Source organism: Vidua macroura, chromosome 2, assembly GCF_024509145.1.
Source record: "Vidua macroura isolate BioBank_ID:100142 chromosome 2, ASM2450914v1, whole genome shotgun sequence".
NCBI lineage: Eukaryota > Metazoa > Chordata > Aves > Passeriformes > Viduidae > Vidua > Vidua macroura.
The window spans coordinates 117,113,619-117,139,867 of NC_071572.1; the positions used below are offsets into that span (position 1 = coordinate 117,113,619).

At 47.9% G+C, this 26,249-nt stretch overlaps 1 protein-coding gene across 1 annotated transcript; it reads left to right on the forward strand.

Annotated features, from left to right (window-relative positions):
* The first annotated feature begins 372 nt into the window (after positions 1-372).
* Positions 373-25,520, forward strand: POLD3 (DNA polymerase delta 3, accessory subunit). The gene is made up of 12 exons (XM_053970523.1): positions 373-494; positions 1,560-1,615; positions 3,694-3,796; positions 6,652-6,691; positions 8,139-8,271; positions 10,998-11,256; positions 12,500-12,572; positions 14,378-14,540; positions 15,813-15,925; positions 20,126-20,220; positions 20,294-20,375; positions 23,890-25,520. The coding sequence occupies exons 1-12, from the start codon at positions 435-437 to the stop codon at positions 24,093-24,095; spliced, it is 1,383 nt and encodes a 460-aa protein (XP_053826498.1). The 5' UTR covers positions 373-434; the 3' UTR covers positions 24,096-25,520.
* Positions 25,521-26,249: the final 729 nt, after the last annotated feature.

The following is a 26,249-nucleotide window of genomic DNA, read 5'->3' on the forward strand; positions in this document are numbered from 1 at the left end:
AGCCGAACCGAGCCGAGCCGAACCGAGCCGAGCCGAGCCGAGCCGAACCGAACCGAGCCGAGCCGAACCGAGCCGAGCCGAGCCGAGCCGAACCGAGCCGAGCCGAACCGAGCCGAGCCGAGCCGAGCCGCGGGCCCGCCCGGCCCGGCAGAGCCGTTCCTAACCGAACCGAACCGAACCGAGCTGCGGGCCCGCCCGGCCCGGGGGAGCGCTCCTGACCGGACCGAACCGAACCGAGCCGAGCCGCGGGCCCGCCCGCGCCCCGCTCCCGTTCCCGTTCCCGTTCCCGTTCCCGCTCCCGCTCCCGTTCCCGTTCCCGTTGGCGCACGCCGCGCCGTGTCCCCGCGCGGCCGCCGTCGGCGGCGGGGCCGTTGCCATGGCGGCGGCGCGCGCGCGGCGCTGAGGCGGGCGGGAAGCGCGGGCCCGGCGCGGCCATGGCGGACGAGCTGTACCTGGAGAACATCGACGAGTTCGTCACCGACCACAACCGCGTCGTGAGTGCCCGCGCTCCCCTGCTCCCGCCGCCTGCTCCCCCCTTCCTCCTCCTTCCGCCCCTTCCTCCTTTCCCACTCTCTGCCTTCCGCTGCCCCTTTCCTCCTTTCCTTTCCTTTCCTTTCCTTTCCTTTCCTTTCCTTTCCTTTCCTTTCCTTTCCTTTCCTTTCCTTTCCTTTCCTTTCCTTTCCTTTCCTTTCCTTTCCTTTCCTTTCCTTTCCTTCTCTGCTCTCTCCTTCCCCGTTCCTACTCTACTTCCCCATTCCTTGTCTCCTTCCCTTTCCCTTCTCTCTTTCCCCATTCCTTCTCTCCTTCCATTCTCCCCTTTCTTCCTCCTCCATCTCCCTTTTCCTCCTCCTTCTCCCCTCTTTACGTCCTCCCTCCTCTTCTTTCTCCTCCTTTTTCTCTTCCTTCTCCCTCTTCCTCCCCACTTCCTCCTCCCTTCTCCCCTCTCTTCCTCCTCTCCCCCTCTTTTCCCCCCTTCCCGAACTGTTTTGAAGGCAGTTCGTAAAACTGGTGGTTTCCTGCGCGGGTCTGTTCCCCTCCAAGCTTATTTCAAAAATTTGTTTGTGAAGAAAAACAAACAAGATGAAATAAAATGGGTTTTGATGAGATAACAAGACAAAACAAAATGGCACAGCAGAGTTGGTGCAGCTTGTCTGAGGACGTGACCAGGAGCAGCCTGTGGCTTTGCAGCTCATCCCGAGAGCAGCGCCGACAAAGGAGAATTGAATTGAATTGTGTTTTCAGCCCGGAGCCGGGTTTGGAAGGGCAGAGCAGGAGGAGGAGCAGGTGTCGGGGAGGCACCTGGTCAGAAGGACAGGGCAGGGATTGCAGGGCTGAGATGTGCCCAGCCGTGTCCCTGGGGTTACCCCCACACCCTCTGGGACAGCTCGCAGGAGTTCAGGGTGTGCTCGCGCTCTCACTCCTGCCGTGGGTTTCCTGCCGGGGAGGGAGGTGTCCAAGGAGTTCCACGGAGCACCAAGCCAAAGAGGGGAGATGGATCGCACTGCGAGGCCGAGGTTTTGTTATTGAAGTGGATTTTGGGTCTTTTCTCCCTTTTCCAGGTGACCTACAAATGGCTGAGCTACACCCTGGGCGTCCACGTCAACCAGGCTAAACAGTAGGTGTCCCTGCATCCCCCAGAGCCCAGACAACAAACTGATTCACGTGCATGAAATATTCTGTCACTCTCCAACTCTGCCTGAATTGGAAGGTCTTTATTGGCTGCATTAGTTCTGTATCATGGAATATTTAAAGTTGCACGAGTAGTGTCACATTTACAGTCCAAGCTTAACAGGAGGGATTTGTTATTTCTGTGGGAAATAACAAATCTCTTGGCTCACTAGAACTGGCCGGGGCATTGCCAACCTGTACTGTTATATTTCATGTGTTTGAAGCAAACAGGTGACTTCTGACATAGGGACAAGTAATTCTTTTTTAACTCTGTCTTAGCAGCTTGTGTATTGTTAAAGTAAGATTACAGTGTCACTGGATGGTTTGGGTTGGGAAGGACTTTAAAGAGGGCTGACTCCTGTCAGTTCCATGTCAATTCCTGCTTCCATCCTCGTGTGAGCCCCTTAAAATGATTCCTCTGGAAATGCTTGCCAGCCCTGCCTGTGTGGTCAGGCACAGCCAGCTGTGGTACTCCATGTGCCTGGCTGTCTGCCAGCCTGCCTGGGCAGGCATGCACCAAAACATGCATCAAAACTTGCAGTGATGCACCAAACCTCCCCTCTCAGGGCTTTCAGGAAGAGAGGGGTTTCTGGGGGAGAGGCTTTGGAACAGGCTGCCCAGGTGCTCTGAGACCCACTGGTATAGACTATTAAATGTGTTTTTATACTAAAAAAGACATTATTATATGTATTATTAGATATACATTAAATATATATATTGCATGTAAAAATATATATTATATAATATATCGTTATATATTACATTGTATATGTAATATATAATATGTATTACATATAAAATATATATTATATTATATGTATTATGATGTGTTATATACTATTAAATGTATCTTCATACTAAAAAAGACATTATTATAAGTATGATTATATATAATATATTAAAATATATATTATATATGCAATATATTATAGATATTACATATACTATATATTATTATATATTATATTCATTATTATATATAAGTATATGTATTATATGTAATACAAATTATTATATATTATGATATATAATACAGATAGTATATTCTATTTAATATAATACAGTATTATATAACATTATATTATATAGTATATTATATTAATTCTATTTATTTTTTTATTATGATGTGTTCTTAAATGCATTATATACTGTTAAATGTGTTTTTATACTAAAAAAGACATTATTATATGTATATATATAAATATATATATAAAATATATTAGATTAGATTAGATTAGCAATCTATTATAGATATTACATATGCTATATATTATATATTATATTCATTATTATATATAAGTATATGTATTATATGTAATACAGATTATATTATTATATATTATGATATATAATACAGTTAGTACATTCTATTTAATATAATACAGTATTATATAACATTATATTATATAGTATATTATATTAATTCTATTTATTTTTTTATTATGATGTGTTCTTAAATGCATTATATACTGTTAAATGTGTTTTTATACTAAAAAAGACATTATTATATGTTATATTATATTATATTATATTATATTATATTATATTATATTATATTATATTATGTTATATATGCAATATATTATAGATATTACATATGCTATATATTTTATATTCATTATTATATATAATTATATGTATTATATGTAATACAAATTATTATATATTATGATATATAATACAGATAGTATATTCTATTTAATATAATACAGTATTATATAGCATTATATTATATAGCATATTATATTAATTCTATTTATTATATTTATTACGATGTGTTCTTAAATGCATTATATACTGTTAAATGTGTTTGCCCCTTGGTTTGTGTGCAAGTTGGACTGGGATTCTCCGCAGCGGCAGAGGAGCAAGGGACTCAGGAAATTACCCCTGATTAATGAAATTAATCCCGAGAGAGCAGTGTGCCCCTGCCAGGCTGGCTCTGCCCGGGGCCTGCAGCCTGGGCTCCCTGGGAGGGGCTGCAGGCCCTCTGCTCTCTGCTGGCTCACTCTGGTTTCTTTTGTGCAGAATGCTCTATGATTACGTGGAGAGGAGACGCAAGGAGAACTCGGGAGCTCAGCTTCACGTCACCTACCTGGTGGCAGGAAACCTCCTCCAGAACGGACACGTTGTGAGTGGTGCCCTTCTCGCAGGGCCTGTCTGTCAGCCTTGCTTGTGGTGTCTCTTCTGCCTCCTCCTGTGCTCCGGGGTGGAAAGCTGCGCTGGCTCTCTCTGCAGCAGGAGCTGCAGTGTGCCAGGGCTCCTGGACAGGGACAGGAGAAGGCTCAGTGTCTGTCCCAGCGGGCAGGAAAGATCCATTGGCCGTGGTTTGGGAGCACGGTGCGGAATGACACCGCAGGGTTCTTAACCAGCTCACTGAGACCCTGTCACCACTCACCTCAGTCCTCTGGCTGCTGGTGGGCAGCAAAGATCACAAAACCTTGTGGAGGGGCCCTTCTGAGGTCAACTTTCCCACGTCCCAGGGTCTGCTGTGGCGTGGAGGTGTCTGAGGGCTGCTTGGAGGGACAGCCCATGGAGCATGGAATAATAGCAAACAGCACAGCACAGCTACAGCTGAAGCTGTCTTGTTAATTAAACCAGCTTTCTAATCCTGGTGAACAAACCAACATGAATTTATTAGCAGCATTTTACGTTTAAAGTGCTTCAGCTTATCTAGCAAAGGAACTGCTGCTTACTGCATTTAGCTTGTCAGGTTTTCAGGAATGTCAGCTACACCTTTGGGCAGATACCCCGGAAGTTTTGAAAAGAAGATGAGAAAATTCAGTGTCTGCTCCCTTTTGCCCACAAATTTAACAGCCAAACATGAAATGCCTTTGACATCCTACTAAGTGTTTTTAAATGCCTATTACAATATTACAATATATTACAAATATCTATTACCATATGATCCAGTCTTCTTTTAGGAATAGTAAATCTCAGGGTGTCCTGGCTTGTATTTGTAGATTGGAAAAAAGCACCAACAAACCTTTTTTTTTTTTTATTCCTAAACAAAAAACTGATTCACATGCATGAAATATTCTGTCAGTCTCCAAATCTGCCTGAATTGGAAGGTTATTATTGCTCTCCCTGCACTGCTGGGAGAGCCCTGCACTGCTGGGACAGCCCTGCACTGCTGGGACAGCCCTGCACTGCTGTGCACTGCTGGGACAGCCCTGCACTGCTGGGACAGCCCTGCACTGCTGTGCACTGCTGGGACAGCCCTGCACTGCTGGGACAGCCCTGCACTGCTGTGCACTGCTGGGACAGCCCTGCACTGCTGGGACAGCCCTGCACTGCTGTGCACTGCTGGGACAGCCCTGCACTGCTGGGACAGCCCTGCACTGCTGGGCACTGCTGGGAGAGCCCTGCACTGCTGGGAGAGCCCTGCACTGCTGGGCACTGCTGGGAGAGCCCTGCACTGCTGGGAGAGCCCTGCACTGCTGGGCACTGCTGGGAGAGCCCTGCACTGCTGGGAGAGCCCTGCACTGCTGGGCACTGCTGGGACAGCCCTGCACTGCTGGGACAGCCCTGCACTGCTGGGCACTGCTGGGAGAGCCCTGCACTGCTGGGAGAGCCCTGCACTGCTGGGCACTGCTGGGAGAGCCCTGCACTGCTGGGAGAGCCCTGCACTGCTGGGCACTGCTGGGAGAGCCCTGCACTGCTGGGACAGCCCTGCACTGCTGGGACAGCCCTGCACTGCTCTGCACTGCTGGGACAGCCCTGCAGTGCTGGGACAGCCCTGCACTGCTGTGCACTGCTGGGACAGCCCTGCACTGCTGGGACAGCCCTGCACTGCTGGGACAGCCCTGCACTGCTGTGCACTGCTGGGACAGCCCTGCACTGCTGGGACAGCCCTGCACTGCTGTGCACTGCTGGGACAGCCCTGCACTGCTGGGACAGCCCTGCACTGCTGCCTGCTGGCAGTAGGTGTAGCCGGAATGCTGCGGATGCAGCTGCAGCACTCCTGCAGGAAGAGCCCTGGGAATCCCTCTCAAGTGCTCCTCCTTAACACTGCACGCCCTTTGCCTGCTGCTTTCTGCACTCAGGGGCCCAGACTGCCAATCTTTGGTTAGCCTCTTACCTGCTTGTGTCTTCTTGCCACTTGCTCTTTTGCTGCCTAATTAAAGCAACTTTTTAATCCCAGTGAGCAAAAGAAACATAAATTAATTTACTGTATTTTATATTTACAGTGCTTCAGCATATTAAGTAAAGGAATTGCTGCTTAATTAATTTCTTTTTCTTCGTTGCTGCTTGTCAGATTTTCAGGAATGTCATCTAAAACTTCAGGCAGATCCCCCAGAGGTTTTTAAAAGAAAATGGGAAAATTCAGTGTCTGTTCCCCTTTGCCCACAGACAAATTTAAGAGCCAAACACTAAATGCCTTTGACATTCCACCAGGTGTTTTTAAATACACAGATATCTATTACAATATGATCCAGTCTTCTTTTAGGAATAGTAAATCTCAGGGTGTCCTGGCTTTTTTTTGTAGATTGGAAAAAACACCAACAAACCTTTTTGCTGTTCTCCTAAATAATAAACTGGTTCACTTGCTTGGAATATTGTTTTTTAATCTCCAAATCTGCCTGAAATGGAAGGTGATTATTTATTGCATTAGTTCTGTATAATGGGATGTATTTAACTAAAGCTGCACAGGCAGTGTCATGTTTATAGCTTGAATTTAACAGGATTTTCCCTGATTTCAGACAGGTCCATGGTATCTGTTTAACACAGAATTAGTGGTGGGGTTTTCAGTCTGTCTCTTTGGATCATCCCAATATTAACCACAGCCTGTTAAATGCCCTGGAGCAGGTATAGACCTTGAAGACTGGCCAGAGAGCACATTTCAGAGGTTTAAAAACTGATAAGTGTTTAAAAGCATTGTCAGTGTTCTGTGCTACAGTAATCATTAGGCTTTCTTGTTTAATAACTGGCAATAGCAGTCTTGCATACAACCTCAGGTTTTAAGATTGTATTTCTTTTTTCCAGTGCCACAAGGTCGCAGTAGTGAGGGAGGATAAACTTGAAGGTAAGCAGGCTGGGAAAGTCGTGTGGCTTAAACTTTTTTCTTTGAAAGAACAGCAAAATGAGCAAAGCTCAGAACTTGCCATCTGCACGTAAATGCCCAGCCAGGCTCTCGGGGTCAGGTGTGTACTTTTTGTACCAGCTGTTTCTCAGAATTTGGAGTATCTGAGCCAGCAGCTGAATACCTTCAGGCTTGTGATTTGAGTCTGTTTTTTTTTTTTAATTCTGAATGTTTTGTCAATGATTCCTTCCCACTTCCCTGCCACTGACAGCAGGGAGACAATACACCAGTAGCATCTCAGAACAACTGTGAGCCTTCAGGCCCCCAAGAATGCTGAAACTGGTAATCCTGGTCATTGGTTCAATGCAATTGCAGTCTTTGCTCTGGGTCCCGTGGTTGTTAAAACGTTCTCATAGAACATTTACCTCACTTTTGTGAGTGAAAGGTGGAAAAACCCCCATTGCAACACTGCTCCGTGCACTGTCTGTTGTCTCACCATCTTTCTGGTCCTGCTGATGAAGCCTTACCCACAGAACTGAAACGCAGCTTCAGGCTCTTCATCACTTTCAAATAACATCTTTGGCACTTGAGAGCACACTGTGGTATTTGTGACCTTAAGGATCTGAGCTAATGACCTCACTTAGTTTGAAGGACTTGCGTTGTTGGAAATCTGAAGTGGATTTCTAGCTCCGGCTGTTTTCCTCAGAGTAGGAGATTGTCAGGCAGTGCAGCTACTCTGTGTCATGTTTGTTGAGTTATGTGTGCTGCGTAACACTGTTTTGCTGTGGAGGAAAGGATTGCTCATGGTTTTTGTATTGGAAGGCAGGCCAGAGGTATGACTTATATTTGGAAGAGGCTGAGATTTTTGATGGGAGTAGGGCTGCATAGTCTAGGACTGGCCCCAAGAAATGATTACTGTGTGTATTTTTACAGTGCCTAGAAGCTCAGCCTCAGACCAGGACTCTGTGGAAAGAACAATATAAGCAATGAACAAAGAATTCCTGAAAGCCAACCCTTGTCTCAAGGGGGTTGCAGTCTAAGTAGCATGAAAGAGAGAAAGTTTTCATTCCAGCAGACTGGCGGGGGTGACACTGTGGTGCTGGACACAGCCCCAGTGGCAGAGAGCAGTTCCAGCAGTGCAGAGCTGTGACCAGCTACCTTCTGCCTTAGCTTTAGGTACTCACTCAGCTGTTCTGCATCCCAAGCACTGGAGGCTTTGAAAGTAAACACAGAGAGATCCCTCGTAAGTCAGTTGTGCAGGAACCAAGAGTGTGTAGTGGAAAACGTGACAGCCTTGTGGAGTTTGTTGCCTTGAATTCTTCATTAGTGAGCGCTGGGAGAAGGTGTGGTTGGGCCTTTTTATATTCATATGTTGCTGTTGAGTAGTCTGTCAGTCTTTCTGCATCCTAAAGGGTGTGCTAACAGGGTTTTTTTTTCTCTTTTTCCCCAGCAATGAAGTCTAAGCTGTCCACAATTGCCAGTGTGCACGTGTACAGCATTCAGAAGGCCCTGCTCAAGGACAGCTCCCCCCTCTACAACACCGACTATGACATCGTCAAAACAAACCTGCAGCACTGCAGCAAGTGAGTCCTGCCTCCCTTTTCCTTCTGAAGCACTTCCAGACTCCACTTCAATGCTTACTAGATAGGCCTGGGCTTTTAGAAAGCTAGGAAAAGATGTCCTCAAAGTCCTGCCAGAGCAGTGCCCAAAGAGCACATTGTGTGGTTGTTTTGTAAACTGAGCTCACAAGTTGGTTCACTCAGTCCTTACTCCAAGGGGGAGACTGTTCCAGTACCTTGCTTGTCTGATGGCTGGAAACGTTTCTCTCTTTCCCAGGCCACATTTAATCATGACCATTTTAATCCAGTGCTCAGCCACACAGGAAGAGAAAATTGAAACAGGCTGATAAAACCATGAATGATGTGCTCAGCAAAGCATTTACAGGAGTTTGCTTTCTGTTTTGTGAAACTGTGTTTTCATCTTCTGGACTCATCCAGTTCTCTGAAGATGTCTCACAGCAACTCCTTCTCCAGGAGCTGGGCTTTGATCTGTGTGTGGGTTTGCTGCAGCTCAGAGTAGGCTGTGATCTCTGAGACCTAGGAGAAGCACACAGAACAGTCCAGGCAGCACCAGTGTCCGTCCTGGTGGAACTGGAGAAGAGCTGGGAGGGACTGCAGTCCCCAGGAGTCACTGGCTCCCTCCTGAGCAGCGCCTGGCAGCTGCAGCTTCTCATTTGTGTGTTGTTCCCACCAGGACGGCTCCAGCCTGAAGTCATGGGGATGCACGGTGCCATGACCAATCTGGTTTAAAGGGGGATGCCTGAAGGGTGTGTCATAGCAGGAGTATACTATTTGAGAGGGGAAACGTGGTTGTATCCAAAGTGTTGACAAGAGAGCAGCAGAGAAAAGCTGTAAAAGGTGGCATAGAAGCTGTGTGTTTGGGGGGTGCCCTGGAAGGTGCTGGGTGATCCCACCTCAGTGGAGCCGCGTGCCCTGGGTGTGGCTGCAGTTGCCTTCTTGCACTCCCTTTACTCTTAGGCATCCCAACCTGGGATAGTTGTATCCTTTGGGATTTGAACCTCCGTAAGGTTTAGATAATCCAGGTTCTGAAGCAGCTCTCTGAAGCCTACATATAAATCCAGCTTTGAAGCAGGATTTCCCAAGCAAACTAAGAAAAATGCACCTTCTTCATTTGTGACCAGCTGAAGTAAATACAGATTGATCCCATTCCCTCTCTCTTGCCAGCTGCATGGATTGTCTGTGACACTTGGGAAAAGATTCCTGCAGGACCTGCAAAAGCCAGACGTTTAATTATGTGAGGTTTGTAGCAAACAGAACCTCCCTGTCTGTCCAGATAATTTCACAGCTCTGGGACAAGGATCTTTGTTCTTTTCTGGGTTTCTGTGGGACCTGCTTTGCTGTGAAGACAGTGGAGGTGGTTAGATGTACTAACTAATATCTGGGTTTAATGCCTGTTGCCATTGCCAGCTTTCCAAACAGAAGCAGCTCCTTGTTTGCAGAGCATAGTCCAAGTATTGGCTATTTGTTCAGTGGTTATTTACTGAATTTTGGGTCAAGCCCATAAAGGTATAGTCACACAGCAGCATCAAGGCAAGCTGACTTGGAACGTGGGAAGGTTAGCTGAGCTCTGCTGCGCAGTCAACATGACCATTGACAGTATTATTTGTGACAATATTATATATTGGAGAGTTGGTGGTGTTTAGAGTAGGAGCTCACACTGCCCTGAGAGCTGTATTAACCATGTTAAAAACAGATTGAAAGTATAAAGGAGAGTAGGATTATTTTTCTTCCATGTCTTGTTTTCCTTCCTTTAAAGGTTCGAATGTCAAGGGGTTGCTGCTGCAGCCTGGGAATGCTGTGGAGATGATATTGTTTTGTTAATACAGATCCTGATGGGAGTAGAAGTGGACTGTGCTCGTGAGCAGCTAATGCTGAGGCACAGAAATGAACTGGCAGAAGGCTGCTTTATTTCTTAGGCAAATAAAAATATGCTGTGTAATTCAGTGGGCTGGGAGGCGTGAGCTGGGCTCTTTTGTGGCATTTCTGTGGGAAATCTGGAAAGCGTCGCCTGTGATTTGCACAGTGGGGAGCAGAGTTCGGCTATTTTTGGGAACTGCTATTCCTGACTGTCAGTGAGTTGTGCTGTAGCTGTGAGCACGTCATTTAGTTCTTGTGTCTCCATATCCCCAAACAATCAAGTTTCAGGCCATTATAATCCAAGCTGCTTCTCACTCTCAGGGATTACTTGGAAATTACTTTGTGTAGCTAAATCGGAATGTGGTGGATATTTTCTGAGCCATTTCAATTGTTCAGTTTCAGCTGGGATTTGGTTACCTGGCTGAGTGTGGCTGCTTGTTGCAGCAGCTGTGGGCTTTGTCAGAGCATCAGAAAGCTGTAAACATTTTAGATCCTCACACAACCATAGAACTTCTGCCACAGGCTTTAGAGAGCACAACCCGTTTAGGAATAAAATGCAGCCTGCTCCTTGTCCAGCCTGGGTGTGGAGAAGGCCCTTTTCCCCCCAGGAAAGCTGCACAGCTTGTTTGACATGCAAATGCTGTGGCTCTTGCTGACAGGTTCAGCTGATCTTTTCATCAGAGCTCTCTTGCTCTGTGCCAGCCCTTCTTTCTTGTCCCATGCACAGATTAAATTGCTCCTTTTTCCATAACAGGAGAACGCGGGCCCGGAGGAGCGGTGGCGCTGCAGGAGGGGGGAAGGCACCATCCTGTCCACGAGGTGAGCAGCGCAGAGCTGAAAAGGCTAATGGGATTTTTCACTCCACCACGCAGGTTCAGTGCCATCCGCTGCGCCGCCGCCGTGCCCAGGACGCCGCCCGACGCTCCCCGAGCGCCGGCGCCCGCGCGGAGTCCCCAGAGGCAAAGGGACCCCGATGCCACCGCCGGCACCGTCAACGGCCACGGGCCCCGGGCCGCCAAACCCCCCCCGCAGCAGCACAAAGGCATCATGGGCATGTTTGCAGCCAAAGCGGCGGCCAGACCCCAGGACACGCCTAAGGAGGCCAAAGCAGAGGCCAAGGAGGCCCCAGGTGTAAGTTACCCCAGCCCCTCAGTTCGTGCCTTTAATGATCCGCTCGCACACCGCCTCGGGGACCTCAGCCACCCCTGCACTGCTCCTCCTGCCAAGCCCAGGGCCCACTGGCAGTGCTCAGGGACCCTTTGGAAGTGTTTAACCATGTGCAGTCACCTGGGACAAAAACCTCTCGTGCCACACTCTGGATCTCTCTCCACACAGCCCTAGCTTTGACACTCCCCAACGAGCCGGGTCTCGGGCAAGTGTAAACCAGCATAGCTGCCTTGTGGAGACGATTGCTCCACTGTCTCCAGCTATCCCAATGTACACACCAGCTGAGGATCTTGCTCTCTCCATTGTGCTTAAAAGGATTTGTTTTGAGCAATAAGTGAAACATGAGAAGCCCAGGTCTTAAAAGTATCAAGGTGTTTAAACTTGGTCGGTGAGGGAAGTTTCAGAGCTTGACCTGTGCAAGACTAAATTGTTTATCTTCTAGACTGCAGTTTTTCCAGGATAGGATTATGTTTTCATTTTAATTAGTATAATTGTTTTTAAAGCGATGTGGCCAGACAAATGGGTGTTAAAATGGTAACACTCCCTGTGGGTGGCTTGGCCTTTTTATAACAACTGAGAACATTTGGGTTCCTTTCTCTGATTTTTATAGGGAGTTTAGAACTGGTGAAGTGTGCAGTGTTTTGGGAACTTTAGTGTCTGGTTGCCTTTTATCTGCATGAAAAGAAGTTGGATTAGGAGGATGCACTTTCTTAGGGGGTGTGGGTGTGATTTCTCACTTGGGTGGTTGCATTGGCGCAACAGAGCAGCAACGTTTCCTTGCAAACAGCCTACATGCCAGAGGAGCTGGATAAAGCCTTCCTGGTTTGGCCAGTCCTGTTCTTTGCTCTGTTGGCTGCTGTGAGCTGAGACACTGATGGTTTGCAAAAAGAGCAGTTCTTTCCTGGGAGCTGACCCTAGTCCCAAGCACTTGTTTCAGTGGCACTGTCAGCCATCAGGTGGGAATGTGCCCAAGTCACATCTGAAGGCCTGGCTAAGGAGTCCTTAGGAGCTTACTCTGCCCCCTTTGATGCACCTGGTGTCTAGTGAGTAGCCTCAAATTCTCCAAAGCTGAGAATTTGCTAAATCTGCTAAAATCTAAGGCAGTGGGAACAAATGCTCTCTATTATTTTGCTTGTCCAGAAGCAGTGCTGTGCACCTTGAGGGCTGGGAGCAATTCCTGTGCTTATTCCTCTCTCTTTGCTTCCAGGTGTCTGCAGCAAGCAGCAAGCCACCAACAAAGAACAGCATCATGAACAACTTCTTTGGAAAAGCTGCTATGAGTAAGTGCTTTTCTGTTTTCAGAGGCTGTCATGGTCAGGGAACAGCCTGTTGTAGTTAAAAAAAACCAAACAAACAAATGAAAAAACCACAAACCTGAGGATTATTTGAAGTATCTTTTTTTTTTTTTTTAATATCCTTTATTTAAGCTGGGTAGAAATTAAAAAATATTCAGTAGAATCAAATGTTTTGTACTAGACCCATGATGGGAGGCATACAGAAAGGAACTCTTTCTCCCCATCCCCACTCTACCAAAGTTGTTGGATTTTCTTTATATCCCCTCTTTCCTAATAGTTTTCCATACTGTCTTCTGCTCTTTTGCACTCAAAGGGGTTAATGTTTTAACACACAGCTTTTAAAGCAAAAATTAAGGGTTTTCAGTGGAATTTTTCAGACAAAAAGCTTGCTGGAAGGAGATCAATTAAAATGACATATTTGAGCAGACTAACCCAGGAAGGATTTTTAGTGCAGAAGAAATCTGATTTAAAGTGAATTCTCCTGGCTGGAGGACCAGCTGTTGGTGAGATGTTTGCCAAAACCTGTTTTGCAGGGCATGTTAATGGTGCTTGCTTTTCATCACACACAGCCCTGAGGAGCCCATTGTTAGTTTTAGGGTTAATTTCTTTCCTAAAAAATGAAGGACTGATACATGGTGTATACAAATGAGGAGTGGCCTTTCTCTTTGAGCAGAGGTTTGGACTAGGTGGCCTCTGCAGGTCCCTTCTGAATGACCCAAGTCAAAAGAAACTATGCTGAAGCTTTTAAATATTGAAATATTGGAAAAGGACTGTGGGACCTTCTTCAAAGATTCCCTTATAACAGTGAGTACAAGAGGCTTCAAAGAGGAATTTTGGGAGAGAGTAAACAGCAAAGTTCACTTTCCAACAGACATCTGTCAGAGCTTGCAGGGGACAGTTCCAGCACAGAGCAGACAAGGCACAGCCCTGCTGGGACTCTTTGAGTTCCTGTTTTGGTGAGCCTGAGGGAGCTGAGGACACTCTCAGCCTAAGGACAATTAACTGGAGTAAATTCTAAAGGTCTGAGAAGAGCCCTAGACCAAAGCTCATGTGCTGAAAACCCAAAGTGGCATGGTAGAGGTGACCCAGTGGTGATGGGGAAGGCTTTGTGGACGCATTTCCATCATTTCCAAAGGGGTTCCCTTCTCTGCTGAGTCCTGTCAGGGAGCACACCGAGGAAACCTGTCAGGTGGCTGTGGAGAAGGAGCAAACTGAGCAGAACTGGAAATGATTATGTGTATGGATCAGAGGGTGGGATTCCAGGAGAAAGATTTATTCCCTACGTGCATGTCTCTCCTGGCTTCAAAGGTTCCGCCACTGCCAGAAAGTCCTGAGTTAACAGCAGTGGGGTCCCTGGGCTTTCTGCTGTTGATCATAAATAAGAGAGCTGTCGTTCCAGTGCTGCTTGCCCTTGCCCAGGGAAGCAGCCAGCCTGTGTTCCCAGCACTCCCAGAAAGGCTTTGGCACCATGTTGTGGCCCTCCCAGCAGCCTCTGACCCCACGGATGATCTCCTGCCACTGCCTCCCAGTCCTCTTCCACAGAGTTTTAACTGCTGCAGCACACATGGTGGCTTGACATCAGAAACAGCAGAACCATGGAAAATCACCTAGAAATTAAAGCATGCCCTTCTTTTTCCCATGTCTGATACAGCTTGGCCAATCTAGGTCCCTAAATACACGATGGGTAGTGTTGTCTGTAATCTTGGTGCACAGAGCTAGCCAGCTGCTTTGTAAGTTGTCATTCAAACTGAATGCCCAGTGTTTGTTCTTTTTGAATGGTTTATTCACAGATAAACTCAAAGCCAACTCTGTGCCTGAGCAGCCAAAGGAGGAGAAAGAAGTAGTGAAGCCTTCAGTTGCTGTAGCAGAACCAGAGTCATCTCCTAATACTGTAGCAGAGAAACCTGGGAAGAAAACAGAGTCTGACAGAATTCAGCAAAAGGACAAGAAAAGGTGGGTCATGCCTTTCAGGGTCCCTGTGGACCTGCTTGGGGGCAGCCTGCGTGGAGCTGGCTGGTCATACAATGCTGGCTCACCTCCTGTTTCCATCTACTAAATCATGTTAAACCTGACTAAAATTATCTGTCAGGATTTTTTCCTGGTGTTTCCATTTCCATTTGCTGCTGTAGGTGCCTCAGGGCCGTGGGTGCCATTGCACATGGGAAGGAACACGGCCCAGGTTGTCCTCAGTGGGAGGGGATGGCTTTCCATGAGACAACCTCCCACTGTGAGCAGCTGTGGGAGAGACCCCACAGCAGCGTGGGGAGGGCTGGCAGGAGCACCTGTCCTGCAGGGAAGGTGGGATATTCCCAAGCTTCTATGTACACAACTTGCAGCACAAAGTTGTGCTTGTTGATCTCCATAGCTCATGTACGGCTGCTTTCAATGCCACTGGTTTACTTTGGGCTGAGGCTCCAAGTTAATTTTAAGTTCAGCCCTTTGTGTTTAATCCAACCCAAACTGACAGAGACAAAGAATCACTACAGTCTGATGGCTCTCTGGTGGCCTATGAGTAATTAATTGGTGGTCTCAATCCATTTCTAACTGAATAGGTAAGCACACCACCCAGCCCACCATCGCAGTTAGCACTAACTGCTTGTCTTATTGATAGTCTTGTCCAAGAAGCCAAGGGCCTGGAGGTGTTGGCAGCGTGGAGTTGGGAAGGCCACTTGGGCTGTCCCTGCTCTTTGAGGATACGTGGGCCTTTAGCCTCCAGGCTTGTTCGTCTGACACGTCTCGCCAACATTAAAAAGAAAGAAGCTATTTTATTTTTCCAGTAGTCTTTAAAAATGGCTCCAGGATTCTGAGACACTACCTCATAGTCAGTCAGTGGCAAGCAGTCTGTCAAAAGAGCTTCTGAGTGATGCTTTTGGGGACGCTGGGAGCCTGAGCTAAAGAGACAAGATCAGAAGGACGCTCTTGCCAGGCTGCTGTTGCCAGGCGAGGTGAGGTACTGGGCTGAACTGCAGAGGGGCTAAAGAAATCCTCCTTGCTCTGGAGAGCTGCATATGGGGAAGGATGAGAGGCCTGGAAATGCTCCTGCACCTATGCCTGGTTGTGCAGTGACTGTGCAGTTCAGAGTATGCGATGCTCGTGGTTTTAAGAGGCATCTGATTTCCTCCCGTGAGGAATGTGCTTGTCCAAGTGCACACATGATGCTTTCATGCACACATGAGAGATAATGGGTGTTCATTCCCTTTCTTTTCCCTTTGCTTTTTGTGGCAGTAAAACAAAGAGAGCGGATAGGTCAGATGACGAGGAAGAAAGAGATCCCGAAAATGTCAAGAAAAAGAGGAAGCGAATCAAACAACTTCTGTCTGACAGCAGTGATGAGGAAGGTAAGAAGATCTGTAAACAATCGGGCACGTAGGTCAGGGTTCTGATTTCCAAAACATTACTCTCCAAATCTGTTGGTCAGTGATTGAGGGAATAGTTTAAAGGACTAAAGACCGTGGAAATGGCTGTAGCCTGAGCTTTCTGTTTATCTTTGTGCTGCAAGCACTTGGGCATAGAGTTGGGATGTCTCAAAACAAAGATTCAGTCTTTGTTTTAGCTTAGCTCAGACCTGGCTGTCTCCTCACCAAGTGTGCTGCCAGTGCCACTGACGTGTGGGAAGGAGGTTCCCAAATCTCTTGTGAAAGATAGCGCGCCTTCCAGAACCGTAGGGCTGGTCAGAACCGGTTCGTGTGGGGAGAAACACTCACAAGTGGCCTCCCTCTCCTCACAGGGTCACTTTCAGTGTCTTTATTCTGTCTGTTCACAGAAAGGGTTTGGAAGGCAGTGTTGGAAGCGAGAGATCCAAAAAGAAAGGAGATAATAGGGAAGTTGGAGGCTAAGCAGCTTAGCTGTATCCGATGCGACTCTGCGTCTCCTTGGTGGCTGTGACAGGAGTGGGGTGCCCAGAACATTGCAAGATTTGGGCTTATAATGAGGAACAGCAGGGCTGGATCCCAAAGAATTTGGATAATTGAGGTGATAAATGCCGTTCAATGTAGATAACTGGAAAATAAACTGGAATTGAGCTTGGGAGTATGTGCTAAATGGAACAGTCATCCAGCAAGCTGCTCAGGAAAAGAACTTGGGGATCATTAGGGACGAGTAATTGAAACCACCAGTTTGGTGTAGAGCTCCAGTAAAAGAAAGTGAAACAGCAAATGGGGTGTACTGGTGAGGAGGTGGAGTCCCTCGGGGGAGCCAGAGCTGATGGCTCATTTAGTGTGGCTGGCACATGGGCAGCAACCAGGACGTCAGGAAAACCTGCAGTGCCAGGGAGAGGTGGCTGCTGTTGGGATCTTTGCAGTATCCATGCCACCTCTAGGCCCGTTTCCATGGTTTCCCTGCTGCCCACATAATTTCAAATTATCTTTGTCATCAGGTATGTATCACTTCTGAGACTATTCCACAGGATGATAAATCTCTCAGGAAGGTGTTCTTTGTGATTAGCCTTAATTCCATCACATTCCAATGTGAAGCCCCTTGTTTGGCTATAAATATATATATACATATATGCCCACACTCTTCGGTATTTATTTCTTTAAATGTTTGTCTTTCCATTTCCTCATCACTCCCCTACTGACAAGCTGAGTTGTTTAGCTCTGAGGAGGGAATTTTGAAATCAGCCCATCCTTGTCCCGGCTGGAACCTCTCAGCTCATCCACATCCTGTGAGATCAGGCAGGAGTTTGGAATGTTAGAACTCTCTGGTCTCCTATGGGACACCTGCGTGACCTCAGCACGTGTTTAACAATTAATGCCTCTGAATGGGATGCCTCCTGGTCTCATTTATTCCAAGGTTTACATTCTCTTTAGTGACCAGGGGTAGAACCTGAGGGAATGGCTGGAGCTGTGTCAGGGCAGGCTTAGGTAGGATGTTAGGGAAAAGTTCTTCCCCAAGAGGATGGTCAGGCACTGGGAAGGTTTTTTGTCACTGCTGTTGCTGCTCCTGCATCAGAACCCTCTTTGTTCTTAACTTTTTTGTGCTGTGCATTAGAATTGTAAATTTATGCAAACTACAGCACATGTATACAAATTTGGATATCACTCAGTTTGCCCTTTGAAAAGGGAGAATGAGAACTGAGAGAACTCAGCCCTTTGGTCCTGCTGCTTGCCTTTCTAAATCCAACCAGATAAAAGAAGACAGATTTGAATTGTTTGGAATATTTTTAATGAGTTCAAACTGGTAATATTATATTGGTATTGAAGTAGAAGACTGTGAGTTAGATGAAAAAAAAAAAATACATTTACAGCAGCTGGACTTGAAGAGCATCTATCCTTGGAAAGGTTGGAAACAGGTTTCTCCAGAGAGCAGGGGCAACTAGAATCAGCAGCATCAGTGAGCAAAATGGAGCCTGGAGTGACAGGCACACTTAGCAAGGTTTTGTGGGTGTGAAACTCAGCCTGCATGGCTGCTGTGAAGTGCTTTGGGGCAATTCCGTGTCAGGCCAGGTCTTCTGCCTAGTTCTGTGTTAGTCTGCTCTTGATGTACTAAAAGTAGCCCTAAATAAGCTCTCCTTACACCAGCACCAGCACATTGTACCACGCTGGAAACACAGAGAGGGCATAAGGCACAATCCTCTCCATTTAAATGATTTTTCATTAAAAAGTTATATTGGTATGAGGGTTCCTTAGTCACTGCAGGTTGTTTTGCTTCCAGTGCCAGAACAAACTCCACAAATGTGCCCACAGAGGACAGGAGGTTTGGCAGCTTCAGCTGTACCAACACGGGCAGGTTTTGCAGTGTTGACAAGTGTTTTACAGCCACTTTGGAGGGTGATTTCAGTGGCACTGTGACCTACAAACTCCGTGGGTTTTGGAGAGCCGCAGCAGAAGCACTAAAGCTTCTCACAGTTTTTCCAGGCAGGGTCAGAGCAAACCGAACAAAGCCAGGATTTACATCTTTGGTCCATCCAGTTGCCCAACTTGTATCCATTTCATGCAGCTGTTGCTGTTGAGCAAACTGTGGGCAGCAGCTCGTGGTTGACTCAGGAGTTATCACATGTCAGAGGGCTGTGTTGGCTAGAAGAGGATAATAAAGTAATAAAAGAGCTTGATAGTAGTCCTAAACACTCTGACGTGAGGAGAAGGTGCCTTCTGCCTGCCAAAAGCTGGGGAAATTGTTTGAAGGAAGCTGAAAAAAAGTCCAAATTTTCCCTGAGGAATCTAGTGGAATTGGCACACTGACAGTGCCTTCAGCGACCTCTGCTTGAGCATGGCAGAGGCTTTTCACCAGGCTGGTTTTCAGCCCTCTAGCTCGTCCTCTCCCAAAGATATTTGCAAAGGGCAGAGGCCAGGCTGGGCAGCGGTAGTGCAGGTTTGGTGCTGGGCAGTCTGTGGAGCCCACAGTGAGACTGGGATAAACACAGAGCCAGAGCTGCCCTCAGCCCCTGGGGCACCGTGGCACTTCCAGCTGGAGCAGGGCCCTTGTTGGGCGGTGTCCTCGCAGCGCTGCCGTCCCCGGAGCTCCGGAGCAGGGTGCAGGAGCAGTGCTGTTATCCCACTCTGTTTGCATTCCCGTGCCTGGCTCACAGCGAGCTTGGGAGGCCGGGTCCTTGCTGCAGGAGTGTAATTAATTTATTGCTGGGCCTTGGCAGCCGAGCGCTGTCTCCCTGGAGCCCTCGGTGACCTGCGGAGGTCAGCTGGCCGCCTGCCCGGCAGCGCCAGCTCCTCGCACGGCCCCAGTCCCTCGGGACAGCTCCAGGTCCCGGCTCCGCGCTGGGACGAGGTGAGCAGGAGCCAGGCAGGCACGGCCGCTCCAGCCGCATCCCTGTGTGTGCTGGTGAAGCAATAGGTCACAGGGGCCCTTTGTTCCCGGCGCTCCCAGCTCTCCCCCGCAGCCCAGGGCTTGCGTGGCAGCGTTTCTCGCTTGGATCTCCTGGAGCTCTGTCCCCCTGCCAGCCCTGCGGGAGGGTGACCCTGCCTCGCTCGTTGGTCTGAAGCCCTGCTTGTCTCACTTTGACGTTGCTGGTAGAGGCTCCAGAGCTCACTTTGCTCCGTGCAAATGCGTGAAGGTGTCCCTGACTGGTTTGATCAGTCTTGGCGTTGAACGGAGCCCTGTTGTGAACCCAGAGGAGAGCAAGGAGATGAAACAGGGAAAGACTCAGCTTCTGGTCTTTGTGGTGGTTTGGATTTTTGTGGGTTTTTTTAAACTTTTTTTCAAATAAAAGTTTGACATGTCCCTTAACAGTCTTTTAGGATGTGTGATAGTGTAGTGCACTTAATTCTTGGGTTAAGCTAATAGCATGGTTTGTTTGGGATGTGTAGCACCACGAGTGAAGCAACAACTGTTTTACCCACCCCGCCGCTTTTAATTTCTAAACAAATTACAATCACTCTTTTTAACAAGTAAGTGAAATGCATAGCTAAAACCTGCTGGTTCCTGTGCCTGGTTTTAAAGTTTCCCTTGGTGGAACTGATTTTTTTGGCTTACCAAAAATTCCCAGCACAATTCTCCTATCCTGTTCCACTCTCCTTCCTTTGGGCACCTCAGCATGTAGCATCAGGCTGACCCATGTGCCATCAAGGTGTTCTTCTTCTTAGCAGATGTCCCACCCTCTCCCACACCCGAGGAGGAGCGAGCTCCATCTCCACTACCTGAACCTGCTCTGAAAACTGAGCTGGAGCCTGCATCCACGGAGGTGAGAGCAGATTACAGTGATTACCTGCCAGAAATGAGCTCCTGGTTTCTCACAATGCTGCCATGTCCCCCAGGTGTCAGCTGGAGGGAGGAAGAGGAAGCGGAAGCGCGTGCTGAAATCCAAGATGTTTATTGATGAAGAGGAAGGCTGCATGGGTAAGGCTGGATGTGCCCTACACTCACTGGAGCTCACTTTATTGGCCATTTTAACAGGCCAGCCTCTCCCAGGATAGAAAGAGGTTCACAAAATCACTCAGTTATGCTGCTTGGAACTGCTGCTCCCAGACTGAGGTAACTGAGCCTCTGGTGAAGGCCTGGGTAGGCAGTCAGAGCTGTAGCTGAATCCTTACCCTTTTTTGATTATTCACAGATTTTCCTTCAGTTCTTTTTCCTTTTTTGCTGCCATCATGATTACCACCTTCATTTACTCTCCAAAGCTGCAAGCTTTTAAAGACGGTACAGAAAGAGGTTTAAGGGTCTGGGATAAATTCTGGCTGAGATAACTTTGTTGGGTTTTTTTCTTTTTTCCTTTGAGGCTAAATCCAGAGCTGTGCAAAACTTGATTATATGTTAAAGAAACATACAGTATCCCAGATAAACAGTTGGGGCTTAAATACTTCATAGGGTTTCTGTTTCTGATAGGGGTGGCTCTGCTTTCAGAAGGGAAGAGAGCCCTACAGTCCTGAGGGCCAGAGGCTTTAAATTCCAGCCTGACTGGACTCTGCTTCCTCCTGTGACCTGGAGAAAGCTGTGTAACATCACTGTATTTGTTTCCTCCGTGTCCTGACATTGAAGTAGAGATGCAAACGTTCAGACTATGTTGGTTTGGGTTTTGGGGGATTTTTTGGAGGCTTTAAACACGTGAGAGCGTGGAATGTGGTTTTTTTGTAATCCAGTCAGCTGGACTGCATGGGATGCTGTGATTGCCTGGCTGGGCCGAGGGGATGTCAGTGCAGCTCAGCCCGTGCTGGGCAGGATGTGGTGCTGTTGTACAGGTCTGTCGTGGTGCTGGCCACGGAGACACTCGGGCATTCCTGGCCCAGCCCTGGAGCTGCCTGGCCCAGACTCAGCCTGTGTCTGTCTGCACCTGTCTGCAGAGCTGCATCTTCTGTTTCCCATTAACTTGGTGTGTCTCCTTTGGAGAAACACAGAGCTGTAGCTCTCAGCAGCTGGCTGCACTGGGACTGAGATCCCAAGTACTGCTTTCTTGTCCAAGGATTGGGCTTGCACAGAGTTATCGACAGCTTTGGCCGATTACCCTCTGGGGTGTTTTCCTTTCCCATCCCAGGCAGAGCCAGTGAAACACTTGGAAGGAAAATGGAGCAAAAGAGCATTAGATGGGGAGCTGAGTTCTACAGGCTCTGCATCCAGAGCACAGGAATGTCTCTTCTGGGTTCAGCTGGGAATAGTGCCTTTCTTTCTCTGCTCTTTATCCCCTCAGGGTTTCATAGTCCCTTGGAAAATCCAGACTCCTGGTTTTACCAGGTTTTACCTGGTTCATATCCCCTTTCTGAAAAGGGAATGCAAGGCCCTGTTGTGCCCCTGGGAGACAGATCCTGTGGGACACAGAGAGGGATGGAGCTGGATACTGAGGAACTGGGTGGGGAGGAGATGCTTCTTTCTCTACTACAAATCCTCCAGCCTGTTGTGCAGAACTTGCTGTCTGGCTGTTGTCCAGTTTCTCTTCTCCATTCCATTCCCCAGCCTTTCCATGCATAGGCCTAATAATTCAAAGGCTAAATAACTTGCAAATCTCCCAGGCTAATGTAAATTTTAGTTATTCTTCGAAAGAGAGGGTTTTTTTCTCCTCTCCCTGCTGTCTTTTTATTTTTAAACCAACACTAGGTTTTAAGAGGCTTTATTCCTAACATTAGAATGAGGCTGTACTGTATGTTTCTCCACAATTTTAAGTGATGGTTTTCACAATAGCTGCAATAGCAAGGAATTGATGTCAAAAAGCAAAAGTAATTTAGGGATTAGCCCTGAGGGAAATTGAGCAATTAAAGTGTGTGTGGAGTTAAGCACAAGAAACATTCCTAGACATCAACAGAAATCCACGGATTGAGGGCCTGCTCTTAGTCTCTAGTAAAGGGGAATTACTGAGGTTTGTGTGTTTCTACCTTGCACTTTCTAAAGCTTCAAAGGACACACATGGGCTTGGAGATTGGAATATCCAGATGTGCATTGGAGGGAAATTTGTTACAGCATTTTAGCGCTCCCATCATTTGAGCCACTCTGATTCAGGGAGTCTGGCTGTGAGTGGGGCATCAGTAACTGTATCTGTGTACCCATAGGGGCTCCAAATGCAGACTTCTGAAGTTCAGCTGAGACTGCAGCCAAAGAAAGCTGATCTAAGTTGTGTTACTGCAGTTGGAGGGGTTAACTGCACGCTTCGGGAGTTCCCAGCGCTTCCTGACAGGGCTGACAACAGGATCAGGGTTTTAAGTTCACCCAGTGGTCTGTGGAAGCTGCTCCCTGAACAGCCTGCTGCCTCTGAAGGGAGATTGCTTGGTTTGCAGTCCCTGTCTGAGGTCCTGCTAGCGCTGCCCGGGAGGATTTCATAGCATTCCTCTTCCCAGTCCCTGGTGACGTAGGAAACCTTATTTAATTTGATGCATTAATACAAGTGAAAGCCAGTTTCCCAGAAGAAGGGAAGTTAAGACATCTGTTTAAAAGAATACAGTTGCTAAAGAAAAATGGCTTACTAGAAGAATCCCAGAGCACTGCTGGGAAGGCTGATATAACAGCATTTGCTGGGATCTGACGGTGGCTTTCATCAGTGGAGCTGACTCCAGTTTAATTTCCGCGAGCGTTGTTTTATATCCCTGGGCTTTCCACCGCCGGAGCTGACAGCGGTGAGCTGGCAATCCCCTTCAGGCAGAGTCCCTGATTGCAGACACGGCTTCGGGCTGATCTTTTATAAAGGATTTCTTTGTCTTTGCCCTGTTTGGCCACCTCTGTGGAAGGAAGCTGCCCCAAAGGGTTTGTGCCCCTTGAGATGGGCAGCGTCTGCTTTGCTCTTCCCTGGCTGTCCAGTGTGCTGGTGAGAGCAGCCTGGGGATGTCTCCAGGTTGTCTTGCCTGGATTTCTGGAAAATCTGATTGCTTTGGCCCCTGTGAAAATCAGACCAAGTCAGAATGGTGGGGTTTAGCCATAAAGTAGATGTTCCATTGTCTAATGCCAAACTACTGATTCTCATCTCCTTCAGATTCATGACTTTCTGATGGCTGCTTGTCAGCCTTTGCCATATGAGTTAGAATCTCAGCATCACTGCAGCTGGAAAAGCCCTCTAAGGTCATTGACTCCAGCTGTTCCCCCAGCACTGCCAAGGCAACACCGGCCCATGTCCCCAGGTGCCACATCCACACAGCTTTTAAATCCCTGCAGGGATGAGATCTCCACCACTGCCCTGGGCAGCTGTGCCAGGGCTGGACAGTCCTTTTAGGGAAGGAATTTTCCCTAATAGCCAACCTAAACCTCCCTTGGCACGAGTTGAGGTCATTTCCTGCTGCTTAACTTTGGACTTAATTCCTGTGTCTGACATGTGCTCCCTGAACCCGAAGCGTCCTTTTCCAGGAGTGCAATGGGAAGGCTGCCGTGGGGAGGTCTTTGGTGTAAAGATGGCTTAACCATCATCATCCTCTGCTCCCTTCCCTGTTCTTTCCACCAGTGACTGAGAAGGTTTACGAGAGCGAATCCTGCACGGACAGCGAGGATGAATTCCCCAAGCCCAAGGCACCAGCTCCCCAAAAACAACCCCTGCTGCCCACCAAGAGAGAACCAAAGGAAGAAAGGAAGAACCCGAAGAAAGGGGCAGCTCCTGTCAACAGAGCCAACAAACAGGTCTCCATCATGGGCTTTTGCCAGAAGAAATGAACTGGGTCTGTCTCCTCTTGGCAGCTTGGGAGTGTTGCTCCCTTTTTTTGGGTGGCTCTCTGCAAGCTGCTGCTGCTTGTGGAGGCCAACATGCGACCCCTGGTTATGCAAGGTGCCCTGCTTACTGTGTAAGGAAGCCCTCTGGACTAGATTTTGTATCAGAAAAAAGTTTTTATTTGTTACTGCAATAATTCCAGTCATCTCCACTAAGCAGTGTGGGAACTGCCAGCTAGAGGCAACATCTAGAGGAACTCTTGAAAGGCTGTTAAATCTGTTCACATGAAATTGTATTTTTTTACTCGCTCCTTTGGTGCTAAGATAGGAGAGGAGTTGTGGTGTTTTCCTCCCCTCTTTGCACACCCTCAGCTCTTCAGATTGATCCAGATGTTCACGTTGGGTAGCAGCTGTACCGTAGCAGGTCATCAGGCACAGACACAAATATTGAACATCTGCTTCGGCTTTAACTGAATGAAGTGTGTTTCATTTTCCCCCTAAGACTGGTAAATAATTTTTGCTCTGCCTTTCATAATCTTTTTTTGGACAAAGCAGTGCATATAAAATTCTCTTACTCTTTTCTTCCTTGAACGTATCCTCTGTAACTTGCTCAGATGCCTAATTATAGACTGGGACACTGTTGGTGTTCTGTCTTTACAAAAACATCCTTGAGGCTTCCCACCCAATTGGCTCCGGAGTAATTGGGGGAAGGCTTTGCTGTTCTCGGGAAAGAACTGGATCTTTAGCCTTGGAGGCCAGTGAGTCAGAGGGAAGGGTGATTAGAGGGCACTGCTGATAACACCAGGCAGGTACCGGGGAACAGCGCGCGCTGCATCGCGGCTTGGGAGGTTTTGGGTTGCCTGAAGGCCTTTTTTACAGGCATAAACCAGACAAGAGAAGAGGTTTTCCTTGGGCATCTTGTCGTCTGCCTGCTGAGGGAAGAGTGCCACAGCACATGGTCCTGAGGAACCTGTTATGGGAGAGGAATAAAGCACAGCAATCCTGTTAACCAGAAAGGAGCTCTTGGTCTGGGCCTCCTGCTTGCCTGGTGCTGAGGCTGATAGAGAGATGTAAGAGATTTTCCAGAGGGGTGATGCCGAGCACTCCTGAAGTTTGGGCTGGTGAGTGCTCCCAGGCAGGGGCTGGTGTCAGTGGTTGGTTGAGAGGAGCTGCTGCACCCCAGCAGCATCGCTGGGTTTGTGCCTGTGCGGTGGCCTGGGAAGAGAATGATCAACCTTATTCTGGTTTAAGGAAGAAAGTTTAACTGTTGAGAGCAGAACCCACCCTGCCGTAGTGGTTCTGTTGTTCTTGGTAGAGTTGAGGGGGTGTTTTTAAAGGCAGCGATGAGTAACAAATCCCATTGAACACAGTTTGTTTGTTTTTTTTTTTTTTAATTTGTCCTTATTCATTAAATTATGTGTCAAATCCTGATTTCCAAAGGTTGTTGTGATATTTGACTGAGTGGAAGTCAAAGACATTTCCCTGGTGAAGTGGATAAAGATTTCTTCCATCAAAACCAGGGCTGGAAGCTTTCAACCGAGTGTTTTAGGGCATCTGAAACCTCGAAATACCAGGATTTGTATTGAATTTGGAGTGTCACTCCTGTGGCAGAGGGACAGGACGGGGTGTCCTGGTACTCCTGCTCCTCACCTCTGCCGTGGTCTCGCTGGAGCTGCCGGCTCCACCTCGACTCCTGTAACCAGATCGACGTCATACGGCACTTCCTCCGGAAAATGACTTAATGTCTGCAGGAGCAGGACCCGGGAGAACTTCAGACTTCCAAAAATCATGATCTCATACTCCCCACTCCCGCACTCCATGGGCTGCCAGCCCCAGGGGGCCTCCAGGTCCCTGGATGCCCCCTTGGCTGAGGCTGGAGTGTCCCCAGGCGATGCCTGGGAGCAAGGAATTGGGGCTGGAGAGAGGGAGAAGGCTCCCTTGTGGCTGGGGGTCACTCCTCCGGCACCCAGGGGCTGGAGGGGGCAGAATGTCCAGGAGCCAGGCTCTTGGAACATGGAGCACATCTCCCATCGTGGTACTGGTGGAGCTCAGGCTCCAAAGGCTCCTCCTGGAGATGGCAGAGGTCTTTATACCCACTATGGGTCATTTAGAGCCAGAAATCCAATCCCAGGGGGATCTGCTCTCCTCTTCCCCCTGTAT